At 41.7% G+C, this 19,775-nt stretch overlaps 1 protein-coding gene and 2 pseudogenes across 6 annotated transcripts in view; 1 reads left to right on the top strand and 2 right to left on the bottom strand.

Moving 5' to 3' along the window:
* The first annotated feature begins 1,768 nt into the window (after positions 1-1,768).
* Positions 1,769-3,685, top strand: LOC148102532 (uncharacterized; annotated as a pseudogene). Its single transcript, XR_015719188.1, has 3 exons — positions 1,769-2,012; positions 2,149-2,289; positions 2,449-3,685. The product of XR_015719188.1 is annotated as an uncharacterized LOC148102532 (transcript).
* Positions 3,686-4,010: 325 nt separating this feature from the next.
* Positions 4,011-4,769, bottom strand: LOC148102533 (uncharacterized; annotated as a pseudogene).
* A 3,641-nt stretch (positions 4,770-8,410) lies between these two features.
* atf7ip (activating transcription factor 7 interacting protein) overlaps positions 8,411-19,775 on the bottom strand; it is a 30,915-nt gene continuing 19,550 nt past the window's right edge. For 2 of the 5 annotated variants that reach the window (XM_035906234.2, XM_035906235.2), the window contains exons 2-14: positions 18,508-18,560; positions 17,093-17,608; positions 16,501-16,951; positions 15,453-15,634; positions 15,089-15,226; positions 14,893-14,964; positions 14,728-14,798; positions 13,025-13,089; positions 10,853-11,533; positions 10,663-10,764; positions 10,498-10,575; positions 10,258-10,340; positions 8,411-9,994 (exon numbers count right to left, since the gene is read on the bottom strand). In XM_035906234.2, coding sequence (XP_035762127.1) covers positions 9,533-9,994; positions 10,258-10,340; positions 10,498-10,575; positions 10,663-10,764; positions 10,853-11,533; positions 13,025-13,089; positions 14,728-14,798; positions 14,893-14,964; positions 15,089-15,226; positions 15,453-15,634; positions 16,501-16,951; positions 17,093-17,602 — 2,895 coding nt within the window. In that variant the 5' untranslated portion in view covers positions 17,603-17,608; positions 18,508-18,560 and the 3' untranslated portion in view covers positions 8,411-9,532. The remainder of the gene's footprint in view (positions 9,995-10,257; positions 10,341-10,497; positions 10,576-10,662; positions 10,765-10,852; positions 11,534-13,024; positions 13,090-14,727; positions 14,799-14,892; positions 14,965-15,088; positions 15,227-15,452; positions 15,635-16,500; positions 16,952-17,092; positions 17,609-18,507; positions 18,561-19,775) is intronic. The other 3 variants (XM_006787362.3, XM_035906236.2, XM_006787361.3) reach the window with 3 other exon arrangements.

Genomic DNA, 19,775 nt, shown 5'->3' on the forward strand with positions numbered 1-19,775 from the left:
TAATCAGATACTCCCCAGAGGCTCCAGACTCTTACATAAAGATATTATATTCAGTCCTGTAGAAAGTTATATATATTAAAAATATGTGATCCTCTCTGGTTACTCTGGTATGAATAACTCTGAATCACTTTATGGTAAATAACACACTATGTGTAAAAAAAAAAAAACTGTGAAAAAATTCCAGATGACAAGTTTGTAGTTCAACATACAAGTGACGACCTTTGACCTTCATCAGGTTTTATTTAATTGTGTTAGACAAAATCTCATATGCTCTTCGTGCAGCTGAGTACATCAAGTGTTTAAAACGGAAGCTGTGCAGGTCTGAGATCAGCAGCTTTGTGAAACACCAAACTGAGGTCCTGTTAATGCTGATATATAGTGACACAGTTACATGAGTGATTAATTCTTTTGTTTTTTTGTCTTTAACTTTATCAATAAAGCTGCAGCCTTCACTACAGCACATGTGGTACTCTAGCCTTTGTACTGTTTTCATCAGTTCATTTTGCAGTTAACATGTGAACATGTTGGATGATCTGTCTGCTGTCACTGGGTGGTGCTGAGGTCTGAATCTGAGGGCAGCTCCTGTAATCACAAAGACAACAGAACCATCAAATTCAGATATAAATTTTATCCCTCAATATTGAAATAAAGCTGATTCTTCTGTCCTCACACACTCAGGACCTGAAGTTTTTCTCTTACATTTTTTTCAGTATTACAGTACACTACAGTACTTTAATCCATAGTTCCTGATTAATGAGGAATTACTGAAGTACAAGGTTTTAAAAAATGTTACTGTCTTTACAGATGTGGTAAGAGATTGAAAACATGCTGTTGTTTGCACATATTTAATATTCAGCTCTGCACAGGAGCTGCAGCAGGGTGCAGCCTGTTGCTTTTACAGTATAATACTTGTAATAAAAGTACAGTAACAGTAATTAGTGACTAAGCAGTCCGGGGCGTTTCTCTTGATTTCTTTAGTCAGGGTAAATTCATTCACCTGAATTAGCTAAATGAACCCTGACAGCGAGTGCTCATCTTAGCTAGCTAGGTCTCAGGAGCTAGCTAAGGACGGTAGTTACGGATTAGCTTACAAACACGTTTAACTTACCGAAAAAATGCAGCGGGGCCTCGGGTCCTTCTGTCGGGTAGTCCAGTTTTCTGAAGAACACCCCAGGCTGTCAGGTTAAAACACTCGGTCATGTTTTCGTAGCGTAAACGCTGGGCGTCCTCTCAGAGCCTACGCTCTATCTGCTATTCGCGAACAGAGATACGCAAGTTTCTCCGTGACTGCAGCTGTCAGTCAAAGCTCTTATGATGACGTTTCACCCCAATTTAACATCACCGCGGTAGGAATTAGAATCAAACTTATGGGAAAGGAGACCCCTTGAACATCAATCAGCGTGATGAGAACTATTGAAAACAAAAGAACGAATCTTTGGAAAAAAATTATCTCAGGGGAATTAATTTCTTTTAGTCTCACCCCAGTCCCATCCGCTAACATGGAGGAGGCGGGGTTTATGACCTATATTGCAGCCAGACACCAGGGGGCGATAGAGACGTTTTGGCTTCATTTTTGAGGAGCTGTCGCGTCGTCCATGTTTTCTACAGTCAATGGGCCAAACAGGTGAGCCAAGGATGCAGTCTTTGGAGGCCTTTGGAGCGTGATGTCACGGGAGGGGGCGTGGCCAGGATTTTTAGTTGAGGCGCCATATTTCTGGGTCAAAAAAAGCGCTAGCGAAAGAGGAGCGAAAGCACACGGAGAACATTAGCTATGGTTCGTACTTGCTGTGTAATCGGTTGTAACGTTAGTTCGCGCGACCGGCAAAGGAACAAGTCTGAAAGTGGTTTATCTTTTCATTCTTTCCCCACCTGGAAGCAACATGAGAGAGTTCATGTTGCGGATGTAACCAAAAGACGGCGTCTAGCCTGGATAGCAGCTGTGAGAAGACCTGATATGAAGTTCTCTTCCATCTCCAAACATCTGTTGGTGTGCTCCAGACATTTTCAGTCCGGTAAGTCCTAAATATGTACATATCAAGCTTTATAGCCTATTAGTTTTAATGTTGATGCGCTCAGAGGTCAAACGTCCTACCGAGTGAATTCGCAGACATACGTATAGATACACTAATTATTTTTGCGCAATTGTAGGTAAACCAGCCTATGTAATGGATGAGACAAATCCTGACTGGGTTCCAACGCAGCATATGGGGCACTCCGAAATCCTAACATCTAATTCTGACCGTCACAGACGGCGAACGCAACGAGAGCAACAAAGAGCACCAGTCGGAGGTAAAGACCACCACCACCACCCCCACCCCCAATCCTAAAATTAAAAACGTCCTCTCACTGTCCGGCAATCATCACATAGCGTTTTAATTAATCATGCGCCCTTATTTGGAATACTGCTGAACATTTCCCTTTTGTGTGTGTACTCTTTGTATCTGACAGGCTTTCATAAAGGAGTAGTAGAGTGTGAAGATGAGGCCTGTGCAGCAGTTGCACATGAAGAGCAGCTCAAGTTGGACACGACAGAAGACCAACACCATAATCACCTTGCCAAGGAGGCTGTGGGCCAGAGTTGTGTTGGACAAGTGGAGGCTGAGTTAGCAGCTGCAAATGTAGAAAATCTTGATCTGACAGTAAGACACACAGAGGCTACAAGACAGACGAAGGATTGTGTGTGCTGTGAACAGAGCAGAGCAGAAGTAAACCGGCTGTTGGAGGAGAACAGGAAGCTTCAAGCACAACTGAAAAAGACAGAGCTGAATCAACATTTTTTAAAGGATGACACGGAAAAAGTAAGATATTACACTGGACTACCTTGTTTTGCAATTTTACTGGCCGTGTTTGACAATGTAAAAGCTTTCCTGCCAGCGTCAAAGAAACTGTCGCATTTCCAAATGCTATTACTCACACTCATGCGTCTCAGACTTGATCTTCCTGTCCAGCATCTTTGTGATCTATTCAATGTTTCCCACAAAGCTCTGTCTTCTGTCTTTACCGATACCATTGATGTTTTGTATGCCCGCTTAGGAGCCTTGGTGCACTGGCCAGAGAGGCACTGTTTACAGGCCACAATGCCCCCTCAATTTATTGAAACTTTTGGAAAACGGGTAGCCGTCATTGTAGATTGTTTTGAAATTCGTACAGAAAGACCATCAAATTTAAAGGCACATGCACAAACATACTCTCGATATAAGGGTACACACACCATGAAATACCTCGTTGGATCACACCTCTTGGTGCAATTTCATTCATTTCCAAGGGTTGGGGGGGGAGTGCATCAGACAGACATATCACAGAGAAATGTGGTATTCTTCAAAGGCTGTTACCAGGGGATGTAGTTTTGGCTGACAGAGGCTTTGACATCAGAGATCCTGTGGGAATGATGTGTGCGGAGGTTAAGATCCCTGCATATACAAAGGGCTTCTGTTAACTCGATGCCAGGGACATAGAAGATACGAGAGCTATTGCCCACCTAAGAATTCATGTTGAGCGAGTAATAGGTATTTTGCGCAATAAGTTCAAAATGCTGCATACCACCATGCCAATCCGTCTACGTCTTCCATGTGAGGGTGAAGATGTGACCCTTCTTGATAAAATAGTGAAGGTTTGCTGCGTTTTGGTGAACATGTGTCCCAGTGTGGTGGTAAAACCAGGGACAACTGAAACTTGCTCTTGTTAAAAATTCGTAAACAACGTGTGCTGTATGTATTGTAATTATTTCTCTTAAGACATAGTAATTTCAAGACAGTTGGTGGTGAGTTATGTTATAAAAACGTTGTCATTACATTATTGTATTTGTAAACTGTAACTGACACTTATTCTTCACTGTAACTACTTTGATCGCCTTTGACGTTGTTGTAATAAAAGTAATGACAAGAAAAAAATCTTTTGTTTCTTTATTTACATTTTGTAAAGTGGTATTTTGTTAGTACAAAAGTAGTGAAGGCAAATTGTGAACATGTCTAGGCACATCAGGGATGAAACTAGACCCCAGAAAGAAAAAATTAGATATTCAGAGCTGCACTACACATAGAGAAAAATTTTTGAAGAAGTTCAGGAAGGCACTTTTTTTTCCTTTGAAGAACTCCTGTGCTTTCTTCAATCATGGTTCCCAGAAGTCCACATCAGGGAAGATGCTAACCACAGACATGTCTCTTTGGGTCCATACAATGAGGTCACAGTGCTTGGCGCTGGTCACAAAGATTTGTGTTTGCACTTGAGAGTAGTAAGGGTGCGTCCTCTTTGAGTGAAGTCCATTTGCAGCTAACTCCAGGCAGAAGTATTTATCCTGCGCATCCACTGCCTGCTTAATGCTGTCCGTTCTGTATTTAAAAGCACTCTTTTCCATAACATTCACACATAGTGAGTCCATCAGGAGATGCTCCAAGTTCAGGAAAACATGTGTTCACAATAAAACCGCACAAACGAACCTGCAGATAGTGAAGTGCTGCAATTTTTTCGGTGTAGACCTTTCGTGCGTCCTCCTCATGTTCCAGTCCCCATCTTGTTTGCACAATACACATAGACTTTTCAGGGTAGCACACACGATTAACCACGCTTTGGGCGGGAGTTTGTAAACTTGTGGCAAATACAGCGTGCCTCACTGAAGCTGTGATTCTCCCGGCATACCATCGAAACCAAACAGGGCTCTTGTGCTGAAGTCTTGTGTGTCCTTCAATAGCTTCTGCCTGCTCTCCAGTAACTGTTGCAGCATTTTTATACCTTACACAGTGCAGCTGTAGATCAGAAAGGCCAAGGTCAATCGATCAATCGCATTCAACTAGACTCAAGCTGACTTACCTTTGTTTGAAAAACGACGTACTCACAGTTTGTCTGCTGCTTTTCTACCTCTACAGTAATCACTGCACCTCAGAAGAACCATCTGTGAAACTCCTAAAGTTTGTGGATGACACCACTATCATTGGTCTGATCCAAAATGAGGATAAATCCGTGTATAGTTAGGGAAGCAGATAAACTGGTCCACTGGTGCAGTTAGAACCACCTGAAGTTGAACCCACTCAAAACTGTGGAGATGACGGTGGACTTTTGAAGAACCCAACAAACCTTCCTACCTTTTGCCATCCTCAACAATACAGTAGTTACTGTGGATCACTTCAGATTCCTAGGATCTACCACTTCACGCGATCTAAAGTGGTCCTCACATATAGAATTTGTCTGGAAAAAGTTGCGGCAAGTCAGAAACTTAACCCCGTCATAGGGGCTGCTGGTCATCTTCTTCACTGCCTTCATCAGGACAGTCCTGTGCAGATCTATCGCTGTCTTGTTCGGCTCAGCCACAAAGCAGGACAGCGCCAGAGTGCAACAGACAATCAGTCTGGAGACAGGATCATCGCTGTGGATTTTCCCTCCAGAAGGACAGAAAACATCTCTGCAGACCCCTCACATAATTTTGATGAGCCCACGTAAATTGTAGCCTCGGTTTCCTGTTCTTAGCGAACAGGTATGGCAGAAGTTGTGGTCTTCTGCTGCTGTAGCCCATCTGCTTCAAGGCTCGACAAATGTTGTGTTCAGATACGCTCTTTTGTATACTTTGCTTGTAACAAGTGGATATTTGAGTTATTGTTGCCTTCCAACCATGACACATTGCTGCTGGCCATCTTGCTGTTTTTATTTTTCTAGCTTATGGCAAAACCCTTATCTTCAACCCAGGATCTGACTGAAGGCCTAAGCACTAAATCTTTTAAGGCAGCAAATGATGCTGCCTCAGTAGTGTTTGAGTGTAAATTCATAAGGGCTCAGAATGATATGATATATCTTGACAGCCCCAATAGTTTCTTGATACTTGCAGTTGGATTGGAAGTTAAGATTGTTTACTTTCTTTATGGTGAAAGAATTTAATTGTTCCATTTGAAACCTTGCCGTGCTTACGTGGATAGCAAATAAATGTCAAACATCAATGTACTTGTTTTTGTCTAAACAAAGAAAAAAGGTAAACAAACTCAAAATGTAATGAATGGCACACTACAGTCATCTGTAATCTCTTTCTTTGTTGGTTTTAAATATCTACCTGGATGTGAGCTTGTTTACGTCGTAATTTTCCACAGTTTTTTCGAAGACATCCACTCACCCCTGTATGGCATAACACGTGGGCAATGACTTTAGGCAAAATTTGTAGAAAAACTCATTCAACCCTCAGCCTTCATGGACTGAGAGGACTCAAAGGCCAATTATACCTGCACGCTGCTTGTCTGGGTGGCGACACCTATCATTTGTAGAAGAATACTTCAGCAAATTCTCACGTCCTCAGTTCTCAAATGGTGATGGGCTGTAGTGACATGATTGTTTGTGAGTGGTAGAACCAATGCAGTAACCGTAAAAAGCCCCTGAGTCAAAGTCTGTAAGTGTGGAGATTGAATCAAACCTCTGTATGACCTGGAAGAACCAAAGCCATCACTAAGGTCGGACCTAATTAAATGTTTCCATGAAGGCTGGTACCCATCCCAGGTGAAGCCAGTGAATGTGATGTTATAGCCTGTTCCAACACTGGCTCGTACAGACCATCGAGAAGACTCCATAAAGCTCCAATTTCAATTTTGTCACTATTCCCTTCAAGGTACTTTTCTTGAGCAGTGCTGCGCCACTTCCAGCAACCTTGCTACTTCCATTTTTTTTCTATGGATGTTCCGTACTGACCAACTGCATGTTCACATTTGCAGTGCACATTGTATCATATCCATCAAAACAGTGGGCCTCAAACCTGGATCTGAGCGAGGACGGTGGTTCTGTGATGAATGTGCACAACTGTACAATGGGAAAGTGCCACAGTTCAGATCTTTTGTCCCAAATTTTCTCTCTTGGACCTTTCATAATGTTACAATCTAGAGATATTTTCCAGGTCTAGTTTTATCTCTTGATGCAATGCCCTCAAAATTCCACTCATCCACTGAGGACTGTCTGTCTCTTGAAGGCACAGCTTATCACCAGTGATGATCCTCAACATGAAGATTGACCTTGACACCTATTTTGCTCACTGAAATTTGAGGTCCATAAAAAAGTCAAAAATGCAATGATACAAAAGACTTTGACACAGTGATTTAAAAATTTCATGTGTCATCTTCCAAGGCTTATATTGATGCAGCACTCTTGGATCCAGGCATGTCTTGTCACAGCCTAATCTGGTGAACCAGTCTCTCCCTCTGCCAATCACTTCCAGAGGACCACTTAGCTTATCTGTCTTGATTTACCATAGATGATTTTATCATATTGCAGTGAGCTTAGTCTATTGCACTTCAGATTTTCTGGACTGAGTTCCTCCATCCTTCATCAGAGCAGTGCCCCAAGTCCTGTCAGCATTTTCATCTAATCTTACCAGGGAAGTCCCTGAAGCCAGGACTTTTTAGTAGATTAGCAGGACACTAATCAGAAAGTTGGTGGCTTGATCCCTGGCTGCTCAAATCTGCATGCCAACTAGTGAACCCTGATGCATTCATTGGAGTGTGAATGTTACGTAGAAAGCACTTGCGTGCTTGCGTGAATCGATGAATGAAGATTTTAGTATGTAGTGCTTTGAGTGTTCGGAGTAGAAAAGCACTATAAGAACAAGACTGCACCTCTTCCACCTAGTCTGTTTATATTTCCTCATCCGAGACATGCCAACGTCAGTCAGAGCTCATGGCCAGCCAATGTACACACTTTGTCTCAGTCCGAGCTAGTTTCTACTTCCCTTTCTTCCAATCCAGACATTGCATTGCCAGTTTCCTGGAGACATGAGACTGTCTTGTTGTTAAGACTCCAAACCAGATCATCTACCAGCTTGGCAATTTTTTTTTTACTAGAATGGTTCATTTCAGTTCCTCTTTCCGCTAAGACTAAAATCAAGTGTATTCTTCTTTTGACCAGCTTCCACAGGTCAAAGCCCAAGAACTCTTTAACAAGGCAGTCTGAGAACCAATTTCTGCTTTAATTTTAATGGGGCTGTGCAGCTAGTCCCACTAGAGAAGGATAGATAGCACATTTGAGCAGTGGTTAGCACTGTCGCCTCACAGAAACAAGGTTCTCCGCTTGAACATTATGGTCAGCCAGTGCACTCTGCATGTTCTCCATGTGGTTCATTGGGTTTCCACTTGCAGTCCAGAGACAGCTTTGTTAAGGTTAACTAGCATCTCCAAATTATCTGTAAGACTTGACATTATCTGTCGCTCAATTCATCTTAGAGAGGGCTCCAGCCCAGCTGTTTAAAATAAATGGACTTGTGGATGGCTTCAGGGACCAATCTTAAAACCAGCCAGCCAGCCTTGTGCCAAAATAACGGAGTGGTTACAGCTGTTTAAAGCATTTCAATAATCCTCTTGATGCCTTCACAAGGATTTATCCAAATAGTTGTTCTGATCTTGTTCTCGCATTTGAAGAACACCAGTATAAGACATCCACTGAGTCACAGGACTGCCATCTGACAAGGTTTATTGTGCACATTCAGAGACAATAACATAACCTTTTTGATTTTGGTCCCCACACGACTATATTTTCTGTATCCTGTTACCAAAGTCCATGTATTTGTTGGGCATTGGTTTTCTGCTTTGTGGTTTCTGTATGGTCCGAGTCACACAGGCTTAATGACCACTCTGTAATCATCTGGCAACCACTGGTAATGAGGTTAAAAAAATATATATACACATGTTCCCTGAACCCCTGACCAGTTGGGAGCTGGTGTTGACAGTTGCTTTGAGATCGATTGCTGAAGCCTCATTCACATAGGCCTAGGGATCAGTCAGTGACCCACTGGCAACCCCAGGTTGTTTAGGAAAAGTATGTATCCCGCAACCAGCTGGTGAGTGGTTGCTGGCAGTTGCCACTGTGTCGGTGACGATTTCTCTGCACAAATTGGGCAATCACAAGAACGTTGTGGATGCAGCACTCTTTGAAACAGATTTCACCTAGCATCACCCACAAACCTCTAGGAACAACTTGCCAATCCTTTGGGAACTACAAAGGATAACTACAAAGGAGTCATCCAGACTCTCTAGGCCTAGGTGACTAAAGTCTAACTGCAGAGGAGTGCTATGGAATTAAATACAGAATATTTAATCTGTCACTGACTTTAATAAAACCTCTTTATTATGCTTGTGAAAGTCTGGTTGCCAGACAAAACTTACAAAAGTTATCATTCCGTTTCTACCACACATTTATACATTTCTGTGCAATTTAGTTTACATGGAAAAAAAAGTCCTGTCAAGTAAAAGAGGAAGAAAAAAAAAAAGAAAAAGATCTGGGTCTGAAGATCAGGAGCGAATAACACAAATACCTGATCTGGCAGGAGGGGCAAACTTTTTCAACTTATATACACAACAGCTTAAGTCACAAAAAACACATTACATATGATGAGTCAGACAAAACCAACCGTTTGCCACTTGAACTCTCCAAGTCAGTTTGTTGCCCAGTTGTTATATGGGAAGACATTTACAGGTGTTTGTTTTTGTCCAGCGTACAATATTTCAGTTCCTAACACAAAACAGGTGAAAAGTCATAAACTATCAAAGGCAAAACGCTATGTCTTTTCTGTAACGGTTCAACTAGAGCTGGAACTGATGACATTTGTGCACTGAGGTTCGCAGAAAGAGCCAAAGCGCCCATATACATCTTTGGCTCGAACAGCAAAGTGATACGTGGAGCCAGACTGGAACTGGGTCAGCGTACAGGCCATAGGCAGTGGAAGGGCCTTCACCTCCCCAATTTTCTTCCAGTGCTGCTGAGATGCATTGCTGTTAGAGTTATCTTGATGAAAGGCATAAAGGTGATAGCTTTCTACAGCTGCGCAGGTCCGATCAACTTCTCCAACACACCAGGAGAGCACTATACCAGTCTGACTCTGCACCAGCTTTAGCTGAGGTTGTTGAGGAGGTGAGGTCCGTTCAGCCTCTGGGGGTAAGCGTGATGGTGCGGGTGCAGGAGGGAGCGGTGGAAGCGCCATGCTGGAGCCTCGAGTTGGTGTAGTAGTAGTGGTTACACTGCGGGATTTTAATGGAGCATCCTGCAAAAAAAGAAATCTGGTGTCACAGCTTGTTCTTTCCTTTTAGTTGTGGCAAAAGGATCATTTGTGCTTGGATAACTCCCAAAACAGCTAACAGCTGTAGTTTTCAACAGAGAAAAATCTAATAATAGCTTTAGAAACCAACCATCAGCAAATCATGTTAAAATAACAATTCACCAAGACTTAAACATGGAAGTTACAGAACAGAAAAGTAGTGAAGTGCATGTGTGGGAAATATTGAGAATCCAGTTCTAAAAGCTCACCACTGGGGGGCGGTGATGTACTGTCAACTGAGGATTGCCAGAACTGTTCTGATTGCTTAGAGGGGATGCTCTTGCTCCTGTATCTGAAAACAAAAGCACGCAAAACAAGAAACTTAGATTATATGTATAAGTTAGAATTAAAGCACAGGATACATATGCATAGGCATCTGCCTAAATTACTAGATACTTTGTAATTTGCCAGAGTGATAAAATTTGTTTAGTGTAATTTGGTGCTCTTACTGTTGTGGATGCTGATGACTGGGTTAGTGCGTGGGCTCGGTGAGGGAGTTGTAACAGTAGCATTCTTCACTCCAGTCACTGAAAACCATAAAACATAATATAATTAGCCTTAATAACATATATTAGGGGAAGTAAAAACAAAACAAAAAGTTTGCCAACTCTAACCTTGGACATCATCATCGTCCTCGGTGAGGTCAATTACGGAGCCTTTGGGTCGTGCTGCTGGTGCAGCTGCTTTAGATGCAGCGGTTCCTGTAACTTGGTTGTCTGAGAAATACAAAACAATCTAAATTTAGTACCAAGTTAAGGAAAATGAAATGTCAGCAGCACCTCCGTGCTCTTCAGTCATCCTCACCTGTCTTTGATGTCAAAGACATCCCCTGTGGAGGTCCTGGAGCAGTGGATCCAGTTGCAGCTGGCCCAGATGTTGTAGGTGAAGAGACTGAAGACATGGCCCCGACTACAGAGACAGACTGAGCTGGTGTCCTGGCCGTGGTCACAGATACCCCAGCATGGGGTGTAGTTATTGCCCCTGCACCCCCTTGATACACAGCACGAGCAAGAGAGATCTGGCCAGAGGACATCTGGGCACTGGAGCCATGGAGGGCTGGGACAGTGGCCACGGCTGGTGCAGAGGCTGTGGCTGTGGTCGTGACAGATGCAGGCTTGAGTATAAACGTGGCGGTAGAAGCAGTGGTTTTGGACTTGTTCAGTGAGCTGGCTGCAGACAAAGACGAGACGGGGATGTTGACCAGTGTCCCTGCCTGGCCGTTCACTGATAAAGGCAACTGGATGAGAAGCGGCTGGCCTGTAGCCATCATGCTACTCCCAGGGGCAGTCTTCAAGAGGAGGGTGCCCGTTTGACTCTGGGTGGTACTGCCAGTGGCCAAGGTGGAGGTGGGGTTAGAGTTGGAAGTGATCAGCTGGAGGATAGGGGTCTGCTGAACCATGGCAGTTGAAGTGGAGGTGGGGGTTGGAGCTGAAGCTGCAGCAGGGGCTGAAGCTGCGGCAGGGGTTACGGTAGGAACTGGAACTACTGGGGGAGGAGAGACTTGTTAGAAGAGACTTGAAAATATCTGCACAGGGTACACTTTTGCTCAAAAGACTGTCAATCATTTGTTAATTGCTAGTAAAGGTGATGGCAGTTAAAAACCCATCCCAGCATGACATGGACAAAAGATTTTGAGACATCTATGCAAAAATACAACATGCAGACAAATTCAATGACACTTTTCGACACTGCTCCTGGAAAACATGAAAGGTAAGATGACCTATTTTCTGTAATTCTGTCATGGTCAATAAACTTCCAATTACAAACATGGCTTCTTAACAGGAATAAACATTAAAGAGCAGCCAGAAGTTTGATACGCTCACTTTCACGGTGTTTATGTAACCAACTCAATTAACATTGCTGAAAATTAAAACTAGGCAATATTTTTTTCCTATATGTAATTGGCTACATTGTAAACACTTACTAAGAAGTCGACTGTTTTCTTATTTCTGAAGGTTTCGGTGTATGGTGAAAACTAAATTAAAACAAGACTTCTCAAAAAAAAAATTGTGAAAACTAATCAAAATAAAATAAAGAGTGTAGGAGAAAGTTTAGTACTTATAATGTTTGGTAAAAATTGCATCCATTTTCAGAAAGTTCATTGTTTTTTGATTCTAACTGCTGTACTGATTTTCTTAAATCTTGTCTCGGACATATGCCCTCCATACATGAATAATTATAAAGATCCAAACTAAGTGTAAAACAAATAAATACTAAAACATTAACAAACTAACTAAACGGAATTTTAAACAAAAGGTTAAAATGAAATAAAAATAAAAACTAATTAGAAAATACAGAACTATAATAACTATAACACTTTCCTGAAGAAAAAAAACAAAAAATAAAGAATAAAAAAAGAGGCTTTGACTCTGCTGTTTACAAAAGTCTCACCACTATTTGCAGCACATGCAGCAGAGTATGCATCAGAACTGAGCAAACTATGGTGCAAAGTTGAGCCATGTCTTCAAAATAACACAACAGATGGGTTTGTGAAGTAAATTATCAGATCTGCCATAAAGAAATCTGCCAAATCAAACATGCAGAGATCTCTGCTGTGGAAACCGCTCATAAATAACATTTATTTAACTGTGTAAGTATGCATTAGGGATATAGTATACTTTGGCTATTATTTGAAGATCACTCTAAACTGTTCTGAAATGACTGCATTGTTGTGTCAAATCCTAGCTTTATCTGTCACAGCTTGCACTGGATCCCATTTTCGTTTATTGTTTAGCCAACACACCAATACCTGAATTTGTACTACCTAAAACCTGGGAACAGGTCCTAAATATCCAACACTGGTAAGGCTTCAAGTACACACAAAGAACGAACAACATGCAAACCCACATGAAGAAAAAAGCTAAAGTTTCAAAACTCCCACAAGAAGCCATTAATTCTGTCAAAGAACAAATAAACGTACAAAACGTACACAACATTTACCATAAAAAAAATTAAAGATAGATCTTTGTTACTCACCTGCTGTGCTGGATGAAGAAACAGTTGTGGATGTCTGCTTTACCTCCATGGAAGTCCAGCCTGGCCTGTTTAGAAAGATTGCTGATACTTAGAGTTGTTGACACTTGAAGTTGCTTATGTCCTTTACAGGATGAAGACTGAATGAGGTAAGGTGCTGACATTTAGATTTATTCCATGTAACACAGTCATCTTTGTGGTAGGACCGCAACTCAAACTTAAAGCGTGTGTCCGAGTTTTCACAAAATCATTCATCGGTATTTAACTGCAGTTCGCTCTCTTCAAGCACTGTGTCAACTTCACAAAGTCTGTCAGCAGAGATTAATATCCTTTTCAACATGATAATTTTTAAGAACACCTACAAAGATCTAAGTGACTGGAGGGTGATATTTTGACAAAATGTTTATATATGTTCTACCACGAATAATGACAATTGTCCCAGTATGCTTCAGTTCCTGTGGCGTTCAAGCGTCAAAACGACATGCCAGTTCTTTCCTCGTACTCTCGAAAAAACTCCGGCCTTCTCTTTACTCGCAGTATTTCATTGATAACGTCTCGAATTTCTCTCCACTTCTCACAAGACAGCACAGGAAATCGACGCTCAATGTACATCCTCATCGCCCTCCTCAAGTTTACGGGCAGGGCCTCTTTGCCCAATAATCCAACGTAGTTGACCTTTGCGACCCAGTCACAGTAGACATCGTATGGCACTAAGTAGCGGAAAATGTACGAGGCGTAGCGGTCAGGTCTTGGGTTCCCTGAGCTTCTCTTGCAGTTGTGGTAGAGCACGTTTTCCAAGTGCGAGGGAATCGTGCGGAGTTTAATGTCTGCTCTGCATTTCCCTTCATTGTACTCTGCCAGCTTTCTCGCCATGGCAACATGGCGGGACATATCTGCTTCCTCTTCCTCCTCCATTTCCTCGTCTTCTCCCTCCATCTTGACAGACAGTGCCGGAGTCTTATCAACAGAGGGCACCAATCCCTCTCTGGGCACCTCAGGCTGCGGCTCTATTGTCTGTCGACGGAGCACGCTGTTGGGAGGAGAGGTGCAGTTTTAACTACACTCTGCACTGCCTGAAGAAACGCTCAGGCTTCATATTGTAGAACGTCACAAGACTCAGGACCTGGACCCATGTGGGGTTACTTTGCAGGTGCAAAACACACACTGGGGCATGTGTTTGTTTATTCCAAACAAGTCTTTAGAAATATTTTGAGCGAAATTAAGACTTTCAAAAAGATGGTCCTGACAAACCGAACAAGGGACATGGATTCTTGTTTCCAAAAAAGTATGGATTTAGAGGACGTAAAGATTGATATTCTGTCCATTTGTTTGTAATCTAGTGATTACACTTAGCAACCCGGGACAATGTCAACTATTCACAGTGTAACGGTTTCGTGTGTAGTAAGTACTTGCTTTAGTCCGGTATTGTCACGTTCATACAAAAGCAAAATTATATTCACACAAAATATCATCATGCACAAACTGCTGTATGTTTCAGAGATTACATGTTTAAATACACTGATGCTGTCAGTTTTGAAACCTCAAAATCAGACTGACAAGTGGACTGTCAAAAGGTGTTAGCTTCCACTGAAGGGACTAAAATGTCTTTTAAAAAAGCCATGGAGATTTGCCTCTCAAATACATGACTTAACATACAAAGCATAGCTGACAGGGATCTAGACTGAAAATGAGTCCAGAACACTTACCGCTGAGCTTGAGGGTTATTCGTAACCGCTGCAGTTTTGGCAGCAGTAGCAGCAGCAACAGCAGCAAGTGCCTGTAGAAAACAAATAAGAAGTTTCAATGTTTTTCAAGACATCACCTGCATGCCAAATGGAAACATTTTAACAAGTTACAAAAAAACATCTTACCTCCTGTTTCCTTTTATTCTCTGATACCTGATTGGCCTCTCCAAACTTTTTTGATAGTCGGGCAATCTTGGCCTGAAGAGAAACACCAAGTAGACTTTAGATACTTGTCAAATGAAAGCAGAGCATCTTCCAATGCCCAACATGTTCTCCTTATGGGACAAATTTAATTTCACATAAAAAGTTACCCTGCACTCACTTGGAGTGTGTTAATGGCGGCTTGGTGTTTAGTGGCGCAGTCAATTTTGTCTACTCTGTCCTTCAGCTCTTGGAAATGTTTGTCGAAAATGGTGAGCTCCAACACCTTCAATCGCTCCTCCACTAACTGCTGCACAATCTGAGAAGAAGAATGAGGTGAAAGGGATGAAATGTTAGGAAAATTGGTGAAGAGAAACTTATATTTATCCAAGCTCAGCTATATCAGTCAAAATTATTATAATTAAGGCCACAGAGCACTGTGAAAAAAGTCGGCATCAATTATGCTGTATGTGTGAATGGATTTTATGCAACCAGTGTTTAAAAGCTATTAGACTAAAAGCATATCTGAATACTCAAATACAAACCTTCCCGAGTTTATGATGACTGCCAGCTTTTGTAGTAATTTTAAGTTCCAGTTGGGCCTCCAACTCCTCACGGTCCATCTTGGGCCTCTTACCCTCTATTTTTACAGTTTTCCCATCTTTTTCAGAGCCCTCCGATAAAGTGCGTTTCAGTCCCGAGGTTGAGCTCCTCTCCTCTTTCACTGCTTAGCAAACAAAGACAAACACCAAAATATTTAAACTTAACACAGAACCAGTAACAGTTACTTTCAATAAGAACATTTGTTGGGTCTCCCTTTCAGTGACCTGGGGCCCTCAAAAAGAACTGCATACCTCTGAAGGCTTTATTTTTTGTTTCTATTGACATTGCCAGTATGAACGCTGAAGTTATGTAAAAGCTGATCAGAGGTTAGTTAGTAATTGAGTCCAAGGCATGTCCTAATATAAACTCAGTCCATATTCATATGGACTTTACCAGTGGTTCCTTACTCTGTGACTGTTTTCTTTTTTACAAGCTAGCAATAAGAGCCGTTGTTTACATGGTTAACATTTTTCCAGTGTTTACACCTGGCGTTTTTTCTTCTTCTTCTGTTTGTTTGACCAATCAGCATATGAACTGAAGTCTAAACGAATCCCTGTAAACTTACAAAGGGTCCTCTTGTGCTGGATGAGTCCCTACCCTCAAGTAAAAACAACACCAAATATAGAGTACTAACTGCAATCTTTTCCTACTCCTGCAGTCACACAGAAAAAAGGCACAACTTCCTCCAACTCCAAGAACTGCGAAAGAGTTCCACGTATCAAACTGCAAAATCATCCAGGAAATTTATTGCAGTAAAATCCTCAAATGATACATTTCCTGTGACAATTTTCCGAAAAAGAAACCACCCAAATTTTCCCTTCAGGATCAGGGGAAGCTGATTTATCCTATGGTAAAGTATGCAAGGATTCTGCATTCTGACTTGAAATCCTACCAAATCATTTATGTTTTGAGTGCAGTGTTACATTATCCTATTCACATGTCATGTAGTATATAATTGCTTTTTGCGTCGCAACATCCACCATCTCATACCTGTATCAGATGGTGGAGTGGACGATGGTCGAGATGGCTTTGAGGCTTGTCCCACATTTGTTTTTTCCTTTTTGGGCTCCACTTTTACAGAGCCCACCTCCATCTTTTCCTCACACGTTGAGCCTTTCTTCACATCTGCTTTGTCAGTCTCTACTTCTTTTATGTCCTCATCTTTGATTTCCACTGATTGTTTTTGGTCCGTACAAGAAGCTGGATTGGGTATAGAGGAAGAAGATGAGGAAGAGTCGAAAGTGGTACATTTAGGAGAAGAAGGCTTTTCATCTGGTACTTTGGCTGTGGAAGCCTCAGTGTCCATTTCCTTTGTAGTGTCACTATCTGTTTCCATTGGTTCTGTAAAGTCAGATACTGCAGGTGGCACAGGTGTATCCGAACCTTTCAGTGGGTCCACTGCCAAATCTACAGCTGGGTCCTCTTCTACAGTGTGGTCCTCCTGAGAAAATTAAAAAAGATAACCAATTAAACGTTTTTCGGGCTCTCCACTTTCAATACGAACTACAGTATAAACTCATAACATTTTTTAAAATGAATACAAAGGTATCTGACAGTTTTGTTCATGTTTCCATACATTTACCTTCTTCTTTTCCTCAGCTGGGATCACCTCAGTATCTTTTTCCTGTTGTCCCTTGCAGTCTGTTCTAGCTGTGACAGGTTCACTTGATGATGATGGTGTGCCATCTTTCTTCTCATCTTCTTCTACCTTTTTCAGTTCAAAATTTAGAGGATCCACTGGTGATCTCGGAGCAGTCATTTCTTCGTGTCCTTTTGGACTTGAAGAGGGTGGGGAAGGAGACAAATTTAGGGACAGGGACGGTGTGGGAGAGCTCAGAGCGGTCGGAGAGACGGGTGGTGTAGTCTGGGGAGTGTTCAAGTCCAGGACGTTGTTTTGCTCTTTGTCGCCCACTTTTTGTCCGTCCTCTTTATGTGTTCCATTCATCAGAGGTGGTGGAGATGGGTTGGACAAACTTGTACCCACAGTGAGCAAAGTGCTGTGCAGGTTCTCCAGCTGATGTCTATCACTGATCTTCATGGTTTTCCTGGCGCGAAAAATCTTCTTCTTCTCTTCTGTCACAATAACTTCCATCTTTGCCTGTGGAGTAGAGATAAGAGATAACATGCATTCAGAAGGGATTAATGAGAACAGACAACACCTAGAGCTGTAAAAGTTAATGACACAGTGTCTTCCGCTAATTAACCTTTCCTGATTCTGATCTTTACGCATTGCTCAGAATTGGGTGCACCGTTTCCGAGAAAACACTAGAGGACACTGCAGAGCTCTTTGGCATTAGCTTTTTCTTTCTGGAAGGTTCTTCTGTCACAGCTGTCTCTGCACCAAACTGATGGTTCCTTAGCAGCCCGTTCCTTTACTACAAATTTAACTCAGCACCCAAGCTAAATCACACTCATCCATCTGATTACACATTGCTTCATCTGTCCTACAGTGACTTAAGTCAACAAGCAGCTCAGTAAGCCAGGAAACCTTTTTTCATGGTAGTCAGAAAAGCTAAACTTGCTTCTGCAAATCCCCTCTACCTCACTTTTCTGAAAAACTACAGATTTCATGTTTACCTAAGCCCCAATCCTGAGAACAGAAGTGGCACGAGTTAACAACAGCAGCAGCCCAACCTTCCTCCCATCCCCCCATCCTCCTATTGGTTCCCTCGTCAGCAAATCAGAACGGACCCATTCAGGCTGTGCTGGCAGCAGCAAAAGGGTTATGCAAAACATGAAGGACTTTCCGTATAGTTGTGATTGTTGTGCACAATTTACTGTTAAGGCTAGTTGTCACATTCTACAAGGATTCATTTCATGTCTACTTATTTTATATGCGTGGAAGCATGTGTTGATTTTACCTTCATTTTATGGGTGTCAGAAGTAAAAATGAACCTGAGCTGTGTGCAGGAGATACTTTACTTGCAGTAATTTTCTTCTTTTGCACTCATATGTGTTATAATATTAAGTAGCAGAGAAAAAGTATTTAGAACTCACCTTCAAGCCAAAGGGTTCCTGACAACGGACTTAATACAGGACTTGTCGACAACCTGAGGGAAAAATGAGAATAATTTGTTAGCAAATTTCTTAGAAACTTGAGCTCTAACTGTCTCTTTGGCTTCAAAGTGATATATTTTTCCAGGTCAATATGAATTGCATCAACTAAAAGTGCAATTATGTCAATTACTGTATTTTGTTTTTAACACACTTATTTATATCCAGATTTAAAATAGCATACAGTAAAGTAGACTAAGGACACTAAATCCTGGATTTTGATAAGACTGATGCTTCTTCCTTACATTTGTTTCTGCAGTGTAAAATTATCGGTCGTAACCAGCTTTCGCTTACTCATGCTGGTAAAGCAAATGAAATTGCCTTAATTTGGAATTTTTTAGGAATAGTCTTTATGATGTGACAAAACTCGATACTATTTTTTTTTTTCAAAATTCAGTAACTCACGAAGGCAAAAATTACTCAAAGGTAAACACAATAACGTAATATCACAATTATATTTTGGGTGATTATTCAGTTATCTGCTAGCAAGAGGCTTAAGAAGAACACCAATAGAGTGGTGACAAACTGGTGAAGGTCGCCAAAGTGGTGACAAACACACAAAAGGTTAACACAAAAGGACACAAAACAGGAAAGTGGTTTGCCAGAATGATGGACAGAAAAAGATGTTTTACTGCAGAAAGGTTGAACTTCATAAAAAAAAAAAACATAATTATGCACATGTAAGAAAAAAAACAAACAAAAACATGCAGTCACTGACAGTTTTGTTATATTTTTGGTCTTATTTTTCCCCCAGCTGCCAACATGAGACTGTATTGCTAAGATCAGACTGTCGCTTCTAGTGGTAAAAAGCAAAAACAGACATTCAAATGGTAGGAACCTCAAACAGCCAAGCCTTTATACTGGTTTCAGTGCAAAAACAACGTATAAAGTGGTTACTACATGAAAAACCTTTAAACTCCGACCAGGAAGGAGCAGTAAGCCGTGTCAGTTTCACACTGTAACTTGGTTAGCTTTACTGCTACTGCAGTACTCACATGGTGCAGAGAGAACAGAGGGAAAACAGCCTCAACCTGCAAAAACCTCTCATTTAGCCTTGTGTATGTTGAAGCTTAGCAGGCTGCCACATGTATATGGAAAAACACAAAGACTAATGTGGACTGAGCGTATAGCTCCAGCTTTAATGCTGAGCAGCACAGTGAGATGTTTGCGCACACGTATGCACGTATGTTAGGCCTTCCCTACTCTGTTTT

Source organism: Neolamprologus brichardi, chromosome 6 (assembly GCF_056152115.1).
Source record: "Neolamprologus brichardi isolate AB-2024 chromosome 6, ASM5615211v1, whole genome shotgun sequence".
Lineage (NCBI taxonomy): Eukaryota > Metazoa > Chordata > Actinopteri > Cichliformes > Cichlidae > Neolamprologus > Neolamprologus brichardi.